The sequence below is a fragment of the Heliangelus exortis genome, chromosome 6 (assembly GCF_036169615.1).
Source record: "Heliangelus exortis chromosome 6, bHelExo1.hap1, whole genome shotgun sequence".
Taxonomy (NCBI): domain Eukaryota; kingdom Metazoa; phylum Chordata; class Aves; order Apodiformes; family Trochilidae; genus Heliangelus; species Heliangelus exortis.
The window spans coordinates 7,366,611-7,389,438 of record NC_092427.1 but is presented as its reverse complement, the minus strand read 5'-3'; the positions used below and the strand labels follow the sequence as shown (position 1 = coordinate 7,389,438).

General features: G+C 38.0%; 1 protein-coding gene across 6 annotated transcripts in view; it reads right to left on the bottom strand.

Moving 5' to 3' along the window:
- NCKAP5 (NCK associated protein 5) overlaps positions 1–22,828 on the bottom strand; it is a 432,579-nt gene that overhangs the window by 139,622 nt on the left and 270,129 nt on the right. For all 6 annotated transcript variants that reach the window (XM_071746512.1, XM_071746517.1, XM_071746511.1 and 3 more), the window contains one exon: positions 12,333–12,466. In XM_071746512.1, the coding sequence (XP_071602613.1) occupies positions 12,333–12,466 (134 nt within the window). The remainder of the gene's footprint in view (positions 1–12,332; positions 12,467–22,828) is intronic.

Here is a 22,828-nt window from a genome sequence, read left to right as displayed (position 1 = left end):
AGTTTAAAACACAGTCTGCTTGGCTTTCCAGTGCAGGCACAATATCCAGCAAGATGTGCTTTCTCTGCTATGTACTGGCAGGACAAACTGCACAGTTAGATCCTCCAGATATAGAAGAACAAGACAGAGGATTAAAAGCACTTGCAGAAGAAGGTATGTTAAGTTTTAAAACACAGCACAATCTTCCTGTGCCAAAACAAAAGCCCACAGGAATCTCTGTTCCCTTGCAGTATTAAGTCTCATTGCCACACATCTCCTCCTAACCACTTCTCTTCTGACAAATGCAATGCTTCCTCAGCATGCCACTTCTGAAAGTGAAAAAAAAACCCAAAAAACCAGGAGTAAAATCCCTTATCTTGAATAAAGCTATTGAAGTGAGATCCAGAAACAGAATGATGCATAAGAAAAATCTTCTCCAATGTATATGTAAACTAAGAGTGTATGTCAACAAGTTAAAATATTCAAGTGTTCTCTACAATATGATTTCTTCTGAACAGGATTTGTAGTTTCTGTCTCCATTTGTAGCATATTCTTAGTGATTTGATTGTCATGAGAGGAGATCATTGTTTTATGCAACACAATGTTCTATTGACATCCTTCAGACAATGTTTGCAGATTAATCTCTCAATAGTTATTATGCTGCATACTTAGAAGATAATGAATGCTTTCTGAAATACGTATTTAATTAATGCTATTTATTACACAGTTTCACTAAAGGAGAGCAGTGCCCAATTCATAAAATTTCAGATTATGAGCCAGGCAGTACACGTGGAATTAAAACCATATTAGACTTAAACATTCAAATCAATCTACATTTTTTTTACAGTACCTGCAAACTGAAGCACATACTACAGCCAAAGATAATCACATTAAGATTTTTGGCAGTGCTTTACAATAAGAGCTATCTGCAATAGTAGACAGTAATTATTACTAAATTGCAGCAGAATCCCTGGGGAACATGGAGTTAGGAATTATAACCGTATTAGTCATGTAAGTTCATCGTGATTAATGACGTTACAAAAAAAAATGAAGATTTTAAGCAATAAATCCCATGCAAACAAAGCCCAGGGTAATTATTTAGGTCCACTCCTGCCATAAGGCAGATACAGTTGACTCCTTTTTGTTGCATTTTTAGTGCAGTCATCTAGCACCTTTCAGGAGCTGGTGAAGATCTGGCCAAACAAATGTTTCTTATTTATTTGAATAATTTGAATTATGTCAGATGACTTACAATGGCAGCACTTGTCCTTCAATGATTTCTTCCTCCTTAAGAAGGGAAATCACACAGAGAATTGTCACAATTGGAAAAAAACTCTAAGATCACCAAATCCAACCATCAACACAGAAAAAACCACCATGCCCACCGAATGTCTGGAATGTCTTGAAGTGCTACATCTGCGTGGGGTTTGAATGCCTCCAGGGGCAGTGACTCCATCCAAGCAGCCCCTTCCAGTGCCTGACTACTCTTTCAGCAATAAAATTCCAGTGCCTGACTACTCTTTCAGTAATAAAATTCTTCCTAATATCTAGTCTAATCCCCCTGGTATAACTTTAGGCTATTTCCCCTAGTCCTGTCATTATTCACTCGGGAGAAGAGGTTCACTAGAACCTCCTTTCAGGGAGTTGTAGACAGCTCTTAGGTCTCCCCTCAGCCTCCTCTTCTCCAAACTAAACATTCCCAGTTCCCTCAGCCTCTCCTCACAGGACTTGCTCTCCAGACCTTTCATCAGCTTTGATGCTCTCCTCTGGACACACTCCAGGACCTCAATGTCCTTGTCACGAGTGGCCCAGAACTGAACACAGTGCTCAAGGTGTGGCCTGGCTAATGCTGAGTGCAGGGGCAAATGTCCACTCCTTTCCAGGGGACATTCCCTGGGCTAGGTCTAGATCCCAACTCAGTGAGAATTGAAGCTTTTCCTTCAGTCAGAAGTAAAGAGAGACATCACAGATGTTCTTACTGATACTGATGTACTAAACCCAAACACCTCTTAATTTTTAAATCCTTTTTTCCCTCTTAGTTCCACTACATATATGAAGAAAATGCACAACCAATATCTATACAGCTAAGACAATCTGCTTATGCCCTCAGGGCATAAATCCCTGAGGATGTACCTGTAAAGCACCTAGCAAAACGTAGAATCAGAGAAAGGGATGAATAATTAGAAGAACTAGGTCTAAAACCCTCTACAAGAAAAACAAATCCCACCCTGTTCTTTTAATGTTTATCATATACTCTGAGAAGCAAAACTCCAAAGCAGTTTGCACCTAATATAAAAGCTTTTCAGCTTTAAATATACTCACTGCAGCTTTTAATCATCATCTTCGAAATGTGCTCACAGGAGAAAAAACATTCCAAAAATATTTCAATAACAAAAAAAAAGATTTAAACTAAATTTTTAAGTTGCCCTGTCCAATTCTGAGCACCAAAAAACAAATGAACTGCTGCATGGCCTGTTACATTAGAACAATACTGTGGAATAATTACAAGTTCTAAGATAAAATTAAAATTACCATAATAATTCTCCTGCGAAACAATCCAATCTATGCAGACTACAAATTGCTTCTAGGTTAAAGAAATATATCACCACCCCAAGTCAGGCAAATAAATTATTCTATTTCCATTAGTTAGTGTAGGTGCTTAAGAGGTTATACAGAGCAGGAGAATAAACTGATTATATTTTCAAATTATGTATTGGTCACATTTAAAAACTAGCTCTTTCCTTTCATACCAGCATTTAGAAAGCCAGCTCTGCAAACTGTTTATAAATGGTTCTGAAACAGTTTCTCAATAACAAGAGCAAAAGTCCCTATCTACAGTGCTCACCCTCAGGTACAACAGACAATACCAATGGGTGCAGGTTTTCCTATTCTGTTGTTGGACCATCCCCTTTTCTCCTCCCCATCTCATAAACACAGGCAAACCAGAAAACCTTGCTTTGAAACAAAGACAAAGGATTTTCCTGTTATCCTACTCAGAGAGGGAACATTGAAGATTTCATGTTCTTCTCCCTTACATCACAAATCTGTACACCTGCACTACTTAAGGCACCAAACTCCTCAAAGGTACCAAAGCACTCCCTTCGTTCTGCCCCTAATGAGTGCAGAAGGCCAACCAGTACTTATAAAAAGCTGAGCTTTTCTGTATCAGATATTATCTGCTTGCAATTAAAATGGGAGTGTAGGTTCCCTCTTTTAGTTTGCTGTAAAATTGTAAAGGCAAAATGAAGACTCAGTCACCCACTGATCATTTGAAGCTTCCAATCATGCTCATAAAAGAGAAGTATCACTATCAAGATCACTTAGTTTTATGTCAGCTCTTTAATCATAATATTCCCTTGTGGTTTAATTTGCTCTGCACCTACCATCGTCAATCTTAATATACACCACTGTCCATAAATTATATATTTATAGTTTATAACACAACTTTTATAGCATACGAAAATTCTTAATACAAGCCACCTCAAACATCTAACAGAAAAACAACTGCAAAAAATGTGATCATAAACTCATGCTTCCCACTGACCCATTAGTGAAGAGAAGCAGTCTATAATCTGCAAATCCCATTTCCAGTACGGCTTTTAATTGTAAGTTTACAATCAAAAGAAACAGAGAAAAGGAACCCCAAGTGTGATGAAATCAGCAACTGAAACGGGATAAATCCATGTTATCCATCTAGTGACTGAAATCCAATCATGGAACTAGATGACCAGTCTTAACTAACATTATACATACTGATTTTAGAAATGTTGGTCTCTTTGACTCTCCAAGGGAACTGCTGACTTTCAAGAAAGCAGTGTCAAGTGTGGCAGCACATGTGCCTGGCATGAGCACTAAAGAGCAATAGGTGTGAAATGCACATCAAATGGAGGCTCCAAGACATTCCCATCATTTCCATTTCATATCTCCTCCCTTCCCAGGAAGGGGTAATTTGTAAAAGGTACCCATGAGAAACACTACAAAGGAACAAAATTGTAAAGACAGGCTGAGTCATTGTGGAGAAAACAACTCAGGTGGACAATCCTGCAGCTAAAACCAGATTAACATTTTTTAAAAGTCTAATTTTACCAGGGTCATCCACAGACTCTTCACCACAGATCCTAAGGTACCATTTGTTCTTTCCTAGCTTTCTTGCCTGTTCTCCTTACCTAATTCAACTTCTTAAATTATTTTACTGGGAAATAATACCCATTTTAACAGATCTCTTTGAAGCACTGGACTCAAAAATGTAAATAACAATGTGGTTTCAAAAGTGACTCTCTGTACTATATTCTACTGTAAGGATTCAGGATCCTCATCACAGCATTGTCCTTCTCTCACAGGTATTCCCTTCAGTTCCTTACTAAAATTCTCTTCCTATTCAGATATTATGAAATGAAGACAGTATTTTTAAAGGAAAAAGGTACCCATACAATCTGAAGAAGACAGTTTTTCACAGTTTAAGTGAATAAATGAAACTGTGGAAGGCTTCTATCCCACCAAAATTAAGAAAACTCTCATTTGTTTTGGTAGGAAACATGGCAGAAATGATTGTTGACATTTTTAAAAGCACTTCCTTATCTGAAAGGGCTTCTTTTTTCTTTTTTTTTTTCAGATTATACATTACTACATATGTCTTCAAAGTATGTCAACTGTAAACTCCATTACCGAGGATGGAAATTGTATATGGGATTAACAAAATTACATGGTCCTATAAGCAAAGGCAATCCTTCATTTTAATATTTTTAAGGCACACATGAACTTTCAACACATAGACAGAAGTTATTTACAGTTTTGTGGTTACAATCTAGAGAGAAGCCACCACCTTTAGCTGCCACTAAGGATGCAGCATCTGATTCCAGCCATGTTCTCACTACTTGAAAAGGACTTTGAGAGAGATACTATAGAGTTAAACACAGCAGTTCTCCTTTGAGTACATTACATTTAATTAGAAAAACCTTTCCTGGAAGAATTTCTCAGAAGCTCCTTATTAAGAACACAGGCAACTCAACAGAACACAGTGACAATTATTGTTTAGTTTTCATTGAGACTACAGTGAAACCATATCTAAATTTTAGTAATAACAGATCAGTCTTCTGTGCACAATTTCTTAGTTATATATAAATAATTAGCACTTGTTTAGTACTTCATGCACTCTTCACCTGCCTACACATACACTTGTCAGTGGTTGGTTGACTCCAGTTGGTGCCTGCAAGTATGATCAGGAAATCCTGGCTGAATCTACTTATCTTAAATCTTCCACTGATTACCTGTGACATTCTATCTTGTGATCTCAGATCATTCTTGTCAATATTTACTGGTATATGTATTCTATTATTTTCATTCAGAGAAGACTGAGACAGAACAGCTGTTAAACATTCCTGCTATCTCATCTATCATATGACCTTCTATCCTCCTTTCATCCACATGGTTTTCTGTTTGAAACCACCTTTCATCCTTCTATAATCTTGCAAAAAGGCCTTAGTTGTATACAAATATGTAGATATGTATCTGAATAAAACAGTGACTTAAGTGTGAAGGAATTTGGCCTTTCTCCTGGAGGAGGGAACCATGCATGGGAGCACCAAGGCAAGCTATGAAGAAAATGTGATTATGATTTTACAGTGTAATCAGGGCAGATACTGTTCCTGAATAATGGCTTGGAATTAAAAATATAATGTTAAAAGAAAGCATATTCTTTTAGACCAAACTTAATTAATATCAAATGGCTTGAATTAGTGGAAAACAAACAAACAAAAACAAAAAAAAAAAAAAAAAGGAAACTGAACAATTTTGTCATTTTGTGTTGATCTTTGCAGATCTTTTTCTGGCACATTTGCTGACCTTTCTGCTCATCCTTGGAATGATGGTATCACAGCTAGTGAAAGAATGTTCTTACTAAATATGTGAAGGAATGTGCTGGTTTTAAATAGTCTCTTCAGTTTATATGGCATCAAGGAATCGCAGAATAGCATGTGACGCATCTGTGACTTTCCTGATTTCCAAGATGTGTAAGAAACCACACTATGGTGAGATTCACAGGAAAGAAACAGTCAGGTTTTTGACTGCATATTCCAATGCAAGCTTAAAAATAAATCCATAAGAACAGCAACCAACAATTGCAACTTATGTTACAATAAGAAACAAAAGTCCTCTTGACAACCACAGGTCCTATCTACCTTGGAAATGTCTTACCATTCATGACTGCACAGCTCTTAGGCAGCAACATTATTCAGTAATATAACTTTGCTCCTGTATCAGCACTGTCCTTTCATAAATCTGAACAGGTTTTACGATGGAGGATTATCTGTAGCTAGGGATACCTGCAAAAATATACCCATTACTGTACAAAATAAAATGCACAGAGCCATGAAATTTGACAGGTACAGGATTTCACAGTACATAAACACCAAGCATGAACTTCAATGTCTTGAAACAGCTGTAGCAAGGGAGTCTGCAATTTTACCAAAATGAGGTTTTCAGTGTCCTCCAACATAAAACGGTCTGTAAGCCCAAACACTACATCTGCACAGGAATTGCTGCTCTTACTCTCAAGCACAATGTTATTTGGTACATGCTCAAGGAGCTTCCTTCAACATCTGTGGGGATCTTTCACTTTGGGATTGAAACAGCCATATAGCAAGAGAGCTGATGGATACATACCAGACCCTACTGAATAAATATAGTTTATGCTTGGTCAGGGCCATGGTGTGGGAGTGCAAAGAGCATTCAAATCCCTGCCTATTATTATTGCAAAAAATTAATAAATGCAGATGACATGCTCTGGGTGGACCTGCATACAGACACTGGTAACCTGCTGTTACTTTGTGGTGAAAATGTTGATATATTATTTTCATATTAGGCTCTATGTTGTATGTTTTAAAAGACAGGGTAAGCCAAGGGACACACAACACTGTAACCCAGTAATACTTTGCTGCTATCTGTTTCATTATGCAAAAGGAAAAACTCAGCTGTATCCTATTAAATTGTAGTGCTAGCTAGAACAGAGGAAGCAGAGTATCATTTCATGCTCTGATAAATCAGTAAAAGGCAATAGATGCAACCTTGCAGAAATACAAGTATGACACACATATTGTCAGCATATTAATAAATACAAACAAACCCCAGGACTTTCTGAGCACACAGATAGCCATGGTTTTTGTCTGAGGAAGAGGAAAATTACCTATTTCCCTGGACCCCTTGAAAGAAGCTTTCAGCAGCGAGGAGCAGGCATGAAACACCACAACACAATTTACTTGTGCACTGAGGTACTGAAATAGGGCTGGCTTTTAATGCAGTTTCAGAGCCTGAAAAGCACAGAGAAAATCAGGAACTGCATGTGCATCTTTAATAGTGCCTGAAGCAAAGCAATCCATTGCTCTTTAGAAGAGTTACATAAGTCAATATACATCACGGGGTATAGGCTGCTGTAACTTCTGCTCCTTGCCTGACTTCTGCATCTTGAGTTTACACTGGTTCTACAGTTCTCTGCAGTCCCTCTGACCTCATCACTTTTGCTCCTCTCAACCTCTGTACAAAAATACATGTTACCACCTGATGGTTTGTAGCATGAGAATGACAACTGTGGGTTTTGAAGAAAACTGAGATAACTCATTCTTTGAAGATATTCCTCCTCTATCACATTCACCAAGTGCATGTGATACATGCACCAGACATGGAGCCTTTTCAAATCAGAAAGTTGTGTTTTATAATTTCTAATCTTTCACACAGTCATATCAAATAAAATGTGCCAGTACTGAAAAATTAGGGCAGGTAAACCTTTGATACAAACTCTGTGACTATCTGCTCCACCTGAAAACTGTGGACACAGGCCACTCAGGGAGGATGGAAAGAAATTCCTACAGGACCACAAAAAAACAGATGAGAAGAACTGCAGACAGGTCCTTCTGTAATCTTCTGAAACAAGGAGTAAATTTCCACGTAGTATTTTACTCATCCATACTATAATAAAATCAAAGGGATACCATCAGAGTCTTCCAGGAGAGCATCCTAATCTCCCCTGAAACTTGATTAAAGTGTTATTAATGGTGTAAATTGGCTTTCAATGGGCATTAGACAAACTGACTGACCAGAGGGGCTACTATGTTTGTGTTTACTGGTTTATACTTTCCAGACATGGTCTCTGTTGCACATGGATTACCAGTGGGGGCAGAAAGGCCACTGAAATGCATTCAGGTGTTGGTGACCCCTGGACCAAGCAGATGTGACAGCATTAGAAAATGCAATGTGATGATGCAACATCATCGTGTTGATGCAATGCAAAAAATATCACAGGTGCTAAGAAAACAGTTATTATTTCCACTCACCTGCTGACAGGAGAGGATGGAGCAACCAGAATTAACAATAAACAGATAGGATATTCTCAAACCAACAGCCAGGCAGTCCTTTTACACAAAGTGTTACCAGATTTGTAGTAGTCATTTTTCCCCTTGTCAGAAGTGAGAGGCTTAACCCTATGGTCAACATTAATGTGAGGGGAATGCTGAAATAAAATCTAATGAGAATTGCACTCATCCCATTTTCAGGACCCTGGCAGAACAAACAGGGACCATTTCCTACTTTTCCAATAACATCCATTCTGTAAAGCCTAAGGGCACTTTTCCAGTCACAGACATTGACACCTATAAACAAGATCATCTTAACTGAAAGAATTTTTGAAATTTACCCACAGGGATTTTAAGATTTGATACTAGCCTCTTCAATTACCTTTTACAGATACACTTTACAACATTGTGTATATTGAACTTGTTACATTTAGACCAAAATAGCAATCAAAATAACTTAAGTGAAGCTACCTCTTTTACTGCTTTAACATTTAATCCCAGTTTGGGGTCATATGTAGTGTGTGCACTTAACAGCCAACAATTTCTATTGCTTACTGATGTACAGCAGAGAAATGTAATCAATTTATATTGTGTGTATTAGTGTGCTTTTTAGAGTGATGCTATAAATCACACCTGCTGCTTTGGGCAGGGTTGTTTCATTTCTGTTCCTACTGTTGTAGGAAGATGCTGAAAGTAGGAAAAGCACAGCTGGAAACAAGAACAAGGAGGTACATGAGACACATTTTCTCCTCTAGTGTCGCAGATGTAAGAGGTTCAAAGAGGTTAAGCTGTGAGCAATGAAATGAACAACCCTAAAAAAGAACAAACAAAAAGCAAACAAAAAATTAACCTAATTTCCTCCAAAGTGGGTTAAAGAGGCATCATGCATAATACTGACCCAAATGGCAATCCACCAGTATATATGTGACAATTGCCAACAATCAAAATGGGGAAGTTAGACTGCTTGATGTTGTCTTGGAAGAAACTTGGCTGATAGCATTTATAGTTGGGCATAATGCTTTTGTGCAACCCTCACCTATATATTATCATATCAAAAAGGATCTCACTGAATTTAATACAACAGCTGCAGCAGAGCAGCAGATCTCACTGGTTTTCCTGAAGAAAACATCAAGGATTTCACCTCAAGGTGAGATTACACTAAGCAATGCAAAAATAACTGCATCCAACTACAGTGTAAACTCCTAGCTTTAGCATTAAATGGTTTTCCTATCTTTCCGCACCTTAAATATATTTACCTCCAATAAATTAGAAAACAAATGTTAAACTACATGGTACAATTCTGGAAAAGAACTTTGGTTTTAATTCTTTCTCCTTCTACAGCAACTGTCACATATTTATCAAATGACCACTGTGACATTTTAAGGCTCTGGCAGATTTATATAGATGTTAAGAAAGAGAACTTCGATTTATTTCAGACACCTAGCCTGGAATATGGCTTACTTGGTAGGAACAGAAACGTCAATCAATAATAAAAAAAAAACAACCCTTGCCTTCTGAACTCCTCAATCCCAAACTATATGCTTATGACAGATTAAAGGTTTCACACAATTTCAGATAGGAATAGGCAGCTTTCCTCCCATGATTACAAAGGTCAACTTAGAGCTTTCCACAACCTATCAGTTTTCAGTCTTTCAAAGATGCAGAGAAAGTATTTTGAGATGCAAAGAAACATCCTCCAAATCACAGTTCAACCTACTGCATTGCAGGTATATGTAGGAATGAATGTCTATGTAAATACACTCAGTTCAGGAATTACACAGATTTAAAAGATTTGTACCATAATACATGTTTTTCCTCTAGTCTGTCTAAAAGCCAGGTCATTTGGGCCCAAAGTACTACACTCTAGCCATCTTCACCCAGAGCACTTCCAATTTGCTTGATTTTAACATCTCCTCCCCTCACCACATGCCTTTTCCCATTTAACTGTTCCTGAATTGAGAAAAAAGTCTAAAATCCTTCAAATAATACAGAATCTCTAAGTAGCACGAGATTATCCAGTTGCTGGTTCCATTATTTTCTTATGCAGTATAAGAAAATACAGTTATTTAGGGAGAAAGTCTGCTTCTGTGAGCAGATAGCTTAATACTCTCCTAAACAGAAGAAAAAATAAACTCTCATATTTATCATAATAAACACAACCTTTAAAAAGCAAATGAAGTATTTAAGTGATGCATTCTCTTCCTAGACTCTGCTCTACACTAAAATAAAACCCACAGCCCGACAAAGCCAAGGGCAGTTTTCATCATTGGTAATATCAGAGCCAACCTCAGGTTCCATTATTGGAAAGTGCTGTTAAATTTCCTCTCAAAGAGCAGATCTAATGTGCAGCCAGCCTTACCAAGGACATCACACTGATTTAGACCTTTAACTAAATGAGAGGTACACAAGGAAGGAGACAAACAACTTCAGCCCAAAGAACTTGCATCCCTCTGCTTCTGGATGGAACAGAGCAAGCAATGAAAAAGAGATTAATTTGAAGATAGAACATTTCAAGGATCCGAGCTAAAAATATAATTATTCTTTTCAGAAACACTCTGGAACTGAATCAGACTATCCCAGTTTTACAGGAATAATGGAAGGGTTACCCTGAAAAGATCTGAATATTCAACAGTTACTGGGTGTGTTGCTCTGGAGACTGACTTCCCCTCACCTCTTTTCTTAAGCAGGGCTGAAGCACCTTTAAAGTTTATTTCAAAGCCTCCTAGTTACTGTAACAATAATACTGTTCTAAATGCATGACCTCAGGAAATTCTTCCCCAAACCAAGATTAATAGAGTAAAATATGCTTACAAAAATACTCATAGGGTGGATTTCTTTTGTGTATTTTACACAAGGAGTCTCATCAGCATAAGTAAAAATTGAAACCAAAGATCATGTAACAAGAACAAACTAAAAAAGAAATATCCTTAGAATTTTCAACAAAAGAATTTCAGACTTATCTGAACACTTTGATGGCTTTTTAAAATCTGAAGAGTATTAACTGAAATAAAATAAAAAAAACCAAACAAAAACTAAAAAAAACAAACCAACAAACTCCAACAACAGATCGGAATGAATTTTATTATTTCTATTAAGAGTCTTTTGCAGCGTTGCCTAGAAACCCAGAAACCCAGTATCACATCAGAGAAGCAGCATGGCAGACACTGAGAAAAAAAACCAAAAAAAAAACAACATAAAAAATACCCAACACAGAAAACTCTAAAACCCCAATAAAAATAACCAAAGAAAAAAACTATCCCACAGATTGTTTTCAGCATATTAAACTGAACTTGAACTTTTCAACATTTCAGGGGCCTGAACAAATGAGTTAATATTCAGTTGTGATGGAACATATACAACTCAAATTCCCATTGTCGCTTTTGATTTTGTTGTGTTTCTGATCATGTGAAAAAGCAATAAAGAATTCTACTCTATGCACAAGATTTCATCATACATCCTGAAAACAATAAATAAATCAAATCTTTACTGTCATCATAGGAATGGTTTGTATTAAATCCTAGTTCTGAGATGGTTCCCTTTTAAGTGGAGCTCTGTTGTGTCACAAAGCTCTGGTCCAGTCAAAGCAAGAAGAGGTTCAAATCATCCAAGCAAAATGATTACCCAGCTGGAAAAAGTATAACTTTTTTCCTTTTTTCAGATTAATTAAAACCATTCTTGTTGGTTAACAGAAAAAAGCAACCAAACACTTACTTACCAATGACATTCACTTTTTGAGAAGTGAAGACTGGTACTCAAAAATTATTGGGAATTCTAAAAAATGCAAAATCTCTAGAAATTAAAATTTTCATCATTACACAGAATGATGGCATAAGCCTTTCAAGTTTTGCAGGATGCTAAGAATCATTTCACCCAAATCCCATCGTGCTTACAGAATTTCAGAGGGAGAGCAGTTCATTAAAGAGTCCATTCAAGATAGCAACAGGTTTTATCCATCTTTTTGCACCAGAATATGTTGCTATATTTTAAAGAGAGTTTACCTCTGGTACCTACCTGGAAAACTGTTCTTGCAGGCCACGCATCTGAGCTCTGCTGCGCTCCGACTCCAGGGTCACCTCACGTAACCTCTTCTCACTCTCAAGTCTTAAATGTCTTTCTTCCTCCAACTCATGTATAAGCTTCTCACGCTGAAAAACAGTAAGTTATTTATTAACTGCAGACATAAAACATACTTTAAGCAAAAATTAAAGATTTAATTTGGAAAAAAATCATCAAACGATCAAAATAATTACCCTAAGTATCCAGTCCCATCATTTTTTGCATAGCTATGTTACACATAAAACCAAAGTGGAGATGGAAAGCCTTTCATAGTATCCCTTTCATGTTGGGCTACCCTGACTCAGCTCAGGCTCAATGAATTCAGTATATTTAAAAACAAACAGTCACCCTCTGATTCAAAGCTCTTTTTCTTCACCTCCAGTTAAAGTAAACGTAAAAATTTAGAGTTGAGATCTGTGATCCTGTCTTGCTTGAATGCATAGGTGGGAGGCATGCAACAAGTCAACAGGACAACTTGTCACCTGCTCCCTAAGGTTTCAGTCTCACAAGCATAGAAGGACCAGCTTCTGCACCACTGGTTTTCTTGTTTTGACTGAGAGCAGGATCCCTATCAGCAGGACAGATTATTTGAATCTATTTACTGAAATACTGTGACAAAGAATGTTTTAAAAAACTGAGTATCAGTCAAATACAAGAGAAATAAAAATGTGATCAGTCTTACTAATAGTTCTCAAAGGCAAGTAGCATATGGTTGTTGCTAATTCTTCAGACATGGGACCAAAAAACCCAACCCAAAACATACTGTGCTAACTAGATATATCTACATATATCATGGCCTTTTTTTTTTTAACTTCATTTCCATATATAAAAACATCATATAAAAAGGTACCTAAAAATTTCAAAACCTTGCTTTAAAAGAAGCTGAATGCAATTTAAGAGGAAAAGGAAATTAACTGAAAAGTCATTTAAAATGCTACTGGAATTAAAAGATGTATATACAGACTTTTCCATGCGGCCTTGTCATACAAAAATAAAATGAAATTAAATTTTTTCTTGAGCGTTTAAATGAGATAAGAAATCAATAAAAAACCCAAGTAATTTATATGGTACTACATTATACACTGTCAGCAGAGGGGTTCCAATGTCAGTTGTCTATGAAAATGTTAAGTTGTTGTAAAGCTACAGTTGGGTTCATCACCTCTGTGCTTTGAAAAATTTCTGTGCCCATGGTGCAGTAGGATTTGTAGCCTGTCAGTCTGACGTGGTTCCACTGCTGACCTAAATTTTCATGACATACTTGCAAAGATTTCTCTAGAAATTATGCATACAGTTTCATTAGCAAATAAAAAGGTATCTTAGTGTTAAGCCACTAAATGGTGGAGACAGTTTATTTGCACAAGTCTCACAACTATAAATCTTACTGGATAACTATTTACTATAGCAGCAACCAAGGGACCAAGAATATGAACATTACCAAGTGAAAAGGGATCTTAAAGACAGTGATAAATAAGCAGGTGCCACAAAGGAAGGCTGTAAAGGATTAAATGAAATATCTATGTGCTTGTGAAAAAATACAGGAAATTACTCAATGAACAGAGGGCTTCTGTCTAGTAGGTCATATGTAATGTCTGGAAAACTGAAAATTGCAAAACAAGAAATAAATTACTGGGAAAACAGACACATTTTTAGATATTAAATTACCTAATTACTATCCTCACAGTTACATAAGCATGTTCTGCCAGGTGCTGAGTAATCCTTCGTTTGTGCCAAGCTAAGAAGAGCAGAGAGTGCCCATCGCCAGGGAAAAGGTACACAGCACCTTCAGCTGTTATCCCTGTGAGCTCACTGAGGATAACTTGGGCAAACAATACAGGACAAATGTTCAAAGCATTCAGTATTCCTCCAGCTTGAATCCTGTCAATACCAGCTTCAAAATTATACTGGTCCAGGGCCCCTTGCTGAATACTGTTAGCATCTTCTCTTACAGAAGCATTTCACTGGTGCTAAAGAGACATTTAGAGCTTCCAGAGAGTCAGAGAGAAGAGGGAAATTTACATGAAAAGAAATGTATTTTCACCACCCAGGGCATAAAACAAGCAAGCTTTCAGAAGATACTGGTGCCTACAGAAACTGATCTAAAAACAACGTAAGTAATTGTCTCTACAGTAACTGATAATCCACCATGGAGAAAAAGTAGGACCACTTTGAACCTAAGTGCCTGAGCAGCAACAGCTTCACTCTGATCCTGCACTGAAGACCGGAGATTCAGCCATGAATTCAACATTCAGCACCTTTACTGCTGCAATCATCTGGGTCCGATACAGCAACAACCTCTGCATGTCAGCTCTGCTGACCATGCTCTGGTCCTCAAACAAACTTACTTTCTACCTTAGGTACAAAGTCAGACCTCTACAGTGAGACACAGGGACAGGATCTCTACAGGGAGAGACAAAAACTGACACTTTAGAAAGCTTATGAGTATCCTGCCCTCCATCTCACTGCCAGAATGTTTTCCAGACTGTACTGAGCTCCTCTGACTTTCCTGCAGTATGAGTGTCACAGATCTATGTGCATGGCCATGCTGCTGCTAACCCCAAAACTCCATTTTCTAGCAGAGCACTGAATATACATCACAGATGCACAAATCTAAACTTTCCACTACAGGTCAAAGAGCTGTATAAGCTGTTTCTACATTTCATTTACATCTTGCTGGTTGGTCTAAGAATGCTGTTGCTACCATCTACTCCTTCTATTCATGTGGGGAAGTCTGCACTGTTTTCCTACACAAAGAGATCAGCAAACTGACATGATTTTTTATTCTTTTTGAGAAGCAAGGACCTAGGAATTAGCTTCAGAGAAGTACCTGTAAACCAGCAACAAATTTACATTACAAGAAATATAATGCCACAGGACTGAAATCCTTAAATGTTAGGAACTTCTGGAATGAGTTAAATCCTCAGTTTCCAATTCAACCGTCCCATGGGTGTGCATAATGACACTGCATATATATTATATAATATTTTATATGAGTACCTCCTACAGTTGTACAAAAGTTATGCTTCTTTCAGGGTAGGAGATGAATAACAAACAAGCCACAAGGCTACAAGAGCAGAAACAAAAGCAATAACCTATGGCCCTGAAATTCAGAGTTCTCTTCCCAGCTAGCAAAGATTTCCATTATGAACAGGGAGACTGTGCACAGGAAAGCTGCTCAGCAGTAACACCACCAGCCTTCAATCATGAGCTTCTTCACATGCATTTGCTGGCACTTCTGCCACTTCTTGCAGAAAGCAGATCTGCTTTCAGCCAGCTCACAGATATTAAATAGTGTAGAGAGGAAAAAAAAGGGGAGAAACCACCTGCATTTCATAAGTTTTTAGTTTCCAGGAAACACTCATGTATACTCCACACAGAAAATAGCTCCCAGAAGTAGTGATCCTATCTACAAGAAAAGGGAACTACATTTCTATCTAACCAAGAAAAGCCATCACAACGTGGCAGAAAAGAGAAGCAAGCCTACAGAAAGGCCAGGATTAAACAGAGAATTACTTTGTGAGTGTGTGTCCTGGAAATAGATAACATATCCCCAAATTCTCCAAAAATTTTGCATTGCTATAACCCTCTTCACAAACTCCTTTTCATTGATGTGCAAAACAAAGGTGTGTGAAAGGAAATGAACAAGCCAGAAACAGCTCCAGGTTTTACAGTGCATGTAAGCTTAATGGTAAGAAATACAATGATCATCTCATGTGAAGAAACAGTTAAATAAAAGTAACATGTGAAATAAATCATTATGTTTTAACACCAGAAAAATCACTGCTGTCTTCCAGTGAAGTTAGATATGTTCTCCCTTGCCAATTCCTCTTTAATTGCAGTTTCTCTCCATGAGCTCTGCTCTAACTATTTTCCCAGCTTCCGCTCCCTGCCTTCTGCAGCACAGCTATAACCTTCTCCTCTTAGAAGTATAACCCTTATTTCACTTTTGCTTCCCTTTTTTCAGCTTCTCCACATAGCCTAACTTTTATCACATCACCCTGAAAAACCTCTGATAACTTTCCAAACCCTCAAAATTTTTCTATGAACAAACTAGAGAGAAGGGCAAGGGTAGCCAACTCCACCAATATTTTCATGCAAGTACTGGAATATAACACTTGAACAAATACTGTTTGCAATTACTTTTTCATTAACATTTCAGCAATCAAGTCTCACTAGCTGCTCATTATGCTTGGGAGCCAGCATTTGCACTTCAACGAGTTTCTTATAGCTGCAGAAATGCTGGTGTCAAAATGTTTCATTTCTCAGTCAGTCAGGGACATGGACCACAGGGTAACTCAGCTCCTCAAAGGAAGGAATCAAGTTTGAGGCACCCATGATCAAAACAAAATGCATGAAAACTACTTACAGCTACACTAAAAACAGTAGAGTTATTTGACAGAAAAATCCAAATTGCACCTCAGCATGAAGAGACCAAGAGCCGATGAGTTTCAGAGTTCCTGGTAAATAGCTGTGCTCTCCGTCTCAGGACTGACCCACTGCAGCCATGTGACAAGTGTCTCCTAAGAGGTGCTCAACCCTCTATGTCTCCTTTAATTCATTTGGGATGTGTCACAAATGTCAGGACCTGGCTCTTGTACGTTCTACCAAGCTGCAAACATCTCCTCTCTTGAGTGACCCCTGATGCTGTGACAACCAGCAAAAGACTCAGCAATAATAAAACATGAAAGCAGACATGGTGGGTGGCAGCCACGGGAGGCAGATGGCAGCTCTGGAGCTGGGAGCTACACAAGGGCCCTTCCTTTCTTTACAGCCAGCATGCAGAGTGGACATGTGGCACCTTAAAGTTTCGTGCAGAGAGGTTGCCTTTTTACTGTTTTTTCTCTCTGGGCTATCTCACTGTCAGCTTTAAATTTAGACATGGATGATGCTCAAGCCTCCCAAGTCAGGAGCTTGTAGTTTAAATCCTTCACATGTCAAAATAAAGTCGGAAGATGTTTTGTATGAATGACAGAACTGATTCTGTGACAGTATCTTCTTGGAGATATATATATATTTATAAAATATCTTCTCAGGAACTTCTGTTAAGCAGGGTCAAGCATCTAACTAACTCAAGCAGATTTCTTATCCCAGACCCTCTAGTCCCATCCCTTTTTGATGGACCTGATTTACTCCCCTCAATGCAGAACAACTTACAGAATCACAGAACGATTTTGTATGGAAGGGACCTTAAAGATCATCTATTCCCAATCCCTGCCATAGGCAGGGACACCTTCCACTAGACCAGGTTGCTCCAACTTGGCCTTGAACATTTCCAGGGATGGGACAGCCACAACCTGTTCCTGTGTCTTACCACACAGTAAAGAATTTCTTCCTGATGTCTAACCTGAATCTCCCCTCTTCCAGTTTAATGACATTACCTCTAATATTATCACCCCAATACCTTGTACAAAGTTCTTCTCCAGCCTTCCTGTAGCCCCTTCAAATACTGGAAGGTGCCCTGAAGTTTCCCCGGAGCCTTCTCCATGCTGAACAATCCCAACTCTCTCAGCCTGTCTTCACAGGAGAAGGGATCCAGCCCTCATCTTCTTCATGATCCTTCTATATTTTTCAATTCTGTGTTCTTTTCTTCCCCAGTGCATTGTAAGACAAGTGTTTTACTATGGTACTAATTATGCCAACAGGGGAGCACCATTTTTTTAAAAAAAGTTCTACATAAGTATACTTAACGTGGGCTTAGTGTTGCTCTAAATTGGATTAATAACCCTCACATCAATTTTTTAACAACTATTTAAAAACATTTTCTAAAGAGAGTGACAAGTTCTGTGTAATTAATACTGATTTCAGATACCTTTAATGAATTTAAATGAGGGGAAGAAAAGAATGCAATTTTTTGTTGTTGTTTATAGTTTTAAGTATGGTTAAAGTCGTTCCTTATTAAACTGAGTATTGATATAAATTCTAGTGCATTTTGTGATAAACTGATGTATCTGACAATCTTCTATGAAAGTCATAATCTAGCTGAGACACAGCATGTTCTGTAACACATCCTATCAGACAGAAATGTTCAGCTGGCCATAGAAACAGATAACAATAATAATGCCAATAAGAGTAGACAACACCAAAGACAGAACCAAGCAAAGAGTGTCCACAAGAATCACATTAAAATTCTGCAAATTAGTGGCAAGACAATACTCTAAACCACTGTTTGTCACCCTTGTACACCACTTTTTGAAGACTGCTGAAAGCATGAGCCAGGGAACAGCCTGGGATAAGGGATGAGAGAGGAACTGCAAACCAGTTCCATTTTTCAATAAATAATTATGAAATGTTACTTGACATAGAAACTGGAATTTGCAGCTTTGTCTCCCAGTTGGTTACTTTAATGAAGTACCTTATTTTTCCAATGCAATGAATATTTAATGCCCCAAACATAAGACCTGGAGATCAAATGCTATTTGTTCAAGTGTCACAGAGTATACCTGAGCCCCAGCTGCCAGAGCTGGTGCTTAGAGGGAAGTCTATGTTAGAGATGCTTTGTGAGAGCTTATGTTTGGCTCATGCAAAAAAACCCAAAAAACATACAAAAAAAACCAAACAAAAAAACCCCCATCAATAAGCCAAGAAATCTGAGGGGTGTCACTCTCATCTGTAAGATGCCGCTCTCATCATAAGGGGGGTGAAATTTCTGTGGGAGATGGGAGCTCTCCCTCCAAACTCCTCTTGTGCAGCCTGGTCCCACACCTCACACCTAAAGAGAGACTGTCTGTCAAAACTTATTCCACTCACAGACGACAGGAAATAAATGTGATTACATGAGCAGAGAGCAGATATCATTCCTGATTTCATCATAAATTGTACCATGTACTGTATTTTCATTCCAATTAAAATGAGTCAAACTTCAGAGTGTCCTTTGCTTGCTCCTCATCGACCGCTGTTAAACCAAATGTTTCTCATTCTGGAATCAATACTTCTCTGCAAAAATAAACCAAGGCCTGACAAACAACTCTGCAGCACATTGCAGCCTTCCTTGTAGTGGACTTTGACAGCATGAGAAAAACACTACCCCAAGAGCAGAAGAAAAAGAAGTGCATTGCTTATTGTGCTTATTACTATTTTTACAGGCTGCTTACAGCTGAATCATTTTATTGCAACAAGACTTTACTGAATTAGCCAGCTATTGAAACCAGGGCTTTCTGACAGTAGCAGTTAATATGCCTTTGTCCCTCATTTCTGTTTCCATCTATGCTGGGAATACTGACAAATAGCCTTAAACACTGAAAACCTTTCCTAGGGATGAAGTTACAGGGGTTTTTTAAAGCACAGTGAAGCACTAAGGTATAAACAGTTGGACTTTAAACACCTGGAGGCTTCAGAGAGAATGAGGTAGCTTTATTTCTACATTACTTCAAAATAAGAATGTTAAGGGTGAAGTTGTGTGACTGCTTTGTAATCAAAATGAATTACCCTCCAATAGAGGTTTGTTCTACAAAGGCTAAAGAAGACATTTCCTTGATTTATATGAGGCCTCTATTTTTTCCTTCAATTATTTTATGATGTAATAATTTTTCTGAACTTATTCCTGCTAAAGCTCTGAAACAGTAGGATATAAATAGTATCAAAAGCAGTATCCTAATTTTAGGCTGGCATCTTCTAGATGTTTCATTCCTTTAAGAAAAAAAATGGTTCTTTAGACTAGGATTCTGCTCCTCAAATTACAAGCTGACTGAATTAACCAGGCATATCTAACTCACAATAAAGAACTGCTATAAGCGTTTTCTAATAATGTCATGAATACTTTAAAGTAAATAATTTCAAGCAAATTACTAATTTTGCATTATTCAATTTTAATATGCCAATACATCTCTCTCTTTGGCCTCGTATCAGACAAGCTCATGTATCCCATGACTACCAGATGTAAACGTCAAGATTTTCCTGGCTCCAAGATACTAAAGTTTTATTGTTATTAGCAATATTTTAGTGACAATAGCTTACACACTTTATATTCTTGGGTGATAACACTGCTCCAGAGTAACTCCAGTAAATTAGAAACTCTTCCCTGGCTTAGTTACTCCTGAATAAAATAAAATGCTACCTTGCATTGTGCACTGGCTCAAAATTGCCACCATGTGGCAGGACAACAACTTAATTTAGCATTACTTCTGCTGCACTGATACAGTTTTAATTGCATCTGTATGACAGAATAACTGCTGTGGTGAAGCTCCTTTATCACTGCAAACCTACAATTAATCTGAATTAGGCAGGCAATTACATGAGCAGTACTGTATATATAGCTGGCAGTTGTGACAACATTTATTTTACAGAAAAAAAAAAAAATAACGAAACAATTCATAAAACCTTTCAGCCCAGAGCTAGATGGAGAGCACCAGTCTGCCCATCACATCCAACAGCTCCAATGCATGGCCAGCCCTCTGAAAAGGAGCTCTGCCTGCCAGCTCTTCAGTGCTGTGAAACACACGATTACAGGCCACATAAATGGGATTCACCTTTAAAACAAAAATTAAATATCAAAACCCATCACTCCCAGACTTTCAAGCAGTAGTAAACTGAGGTCAGCCATGTGGACCTCTCTTAGCACTTTCCCTGAGGACACACCTGTAGACAGGGGACACATCTGCATCCCCAGTAGCCATCAGTCCCTCAATTTCTGCTGCTCATCTCTAAATCATATTTTCAACACTGAATGAAAGCAAGTAACACACATTCTGTTAATTCTGTCTCCCTTAGCACAGCTATTCATTCAAATTCACAACTGATAGCCCAATTTTAAAGACTCAGATTGATCTTCAATCCTGAGCATAATTTTTTTTTTTTTTTTTAGACATTTGCCTATAGGGGGAGGGGTGTAGAGAGAACGTTCTTCGTGAACTTGGAAGATCACTCACATCTTGGATTTTCTTTTAATTATTAATCCCAAAAAGATAACCCTTTTAAAAAATGAATTTGCAAATGTAATTGAGCTTCTAATAGCTTTTACAGACAGTAATTAAAGTAATCTCATTTCTCTAAATTAAACATAATGAAATGTTTTCCAAGATTGAATAAAAACCTGGAAACAATATTGAGAGACATAATTTGTATGAATACATAGTACCCAGAAGTGCAAAGAGAAAAAACCTCTGTCAATACCAAAATGAGAAACAGTGGAATTAATAAGTACCATAACATTTTCCCCCCTCCCGAAACATCTTAGATTATAGTGACTAATTATAATTCCAAAACCTTTGCTAATATTTTTTTTTGTCTAAGATTACTTGCATTATATTAAGATGTCTAGCCAAGCATAAAGGTGTTTGTTTACACCAAGAATATAAAATCTTTTCTTATTAGAAACAAAGTTTTATAAGTAATGTAACTTGTTTATAGTGAACCTTCATCAGTTCAGTTAAAAACAAGCAAAAATCTCCTCTGTTCAAGTTTGTTTCCCACCTGTTTGATTCAGAGAATTTTTCACAATGGTGTTTTAAACATAAAACATCAGGAAAGCATCAGTGTAGACAACTTGCAAGAGAATACAGCCAACCCACCTGGGCCAGCAAAGTGTCAGGTGTTTGATTCACCTGCAACTTTCTGTCAGAACTGCAATTCTTGAACACTTCCTAAAGGGATATCAAAGTAGCAATGCACAAACCACAGAAGGGAAGGCTGCCTGCTGAAAGAAGATAATGCCCTGGTACAAAGACAGTGAAAGGTGACCTGTCCCTCAAGCACCACTCTTTATACCTGGTATTGATTCCCCTGCTTTCCAAAGCATGCAATAAAGGGACACAGACCAGAGCAGCACCCACGAGGAGAGCCCAGCCACATGGCCTCCCTCTAGGTTCAGCTCTAATGGAAGAAGAGGTCACTGCCCCTGTTTGATCCCTCCTGATCACTACCTGGAGGTCACCAGCCTTTCAAGTCCCCAGAGAATTGCTTGAGGCTCCTGAATGGGTAGGTGCATGGCAGCTGCTGCAGTGTACCCAGCACCAAACATGATTTGAAATAACCTGGTGGGCTGGGCAGTGAAGGAGAAGATGGAGCATCCCTCCCACCCACCCGACCCTGGCCACAGTAACCACCAGCAGCGAGATGCTGACATCCTAAATGACTCTTCCTTATTTGCAGTTAAAAAGTTCTTCCCCCTGCAACTGACCAGCATGTTCTTTAGATGATATAAATAGTTTCTTTTCTAAAGGGCTGAATACTTGCAAAACAAATGGGCTGTATCAAGCCTTTCCCACTTGGATCTGTATTAGTGAGATAGGAGTGAGGCAGCAGGACACACTTAGGATAACCATTAGAAAAAAAACTTAGTTCTAAGAGTTTGGCTTTAACAATTAAGCTCTTTTGCTCTAGGGAGTTCTGGGAGTTACTCAAAAGCTAGGAGTAGCATTTTTTTCTTGCCCTGACGCTGGGGAGAGTTAGGGCTTCTTCACTTTCTGGACTTGTCATTAAAGTGTTTGTATTTCCTGCTAATTAAAAATAGACTGTGG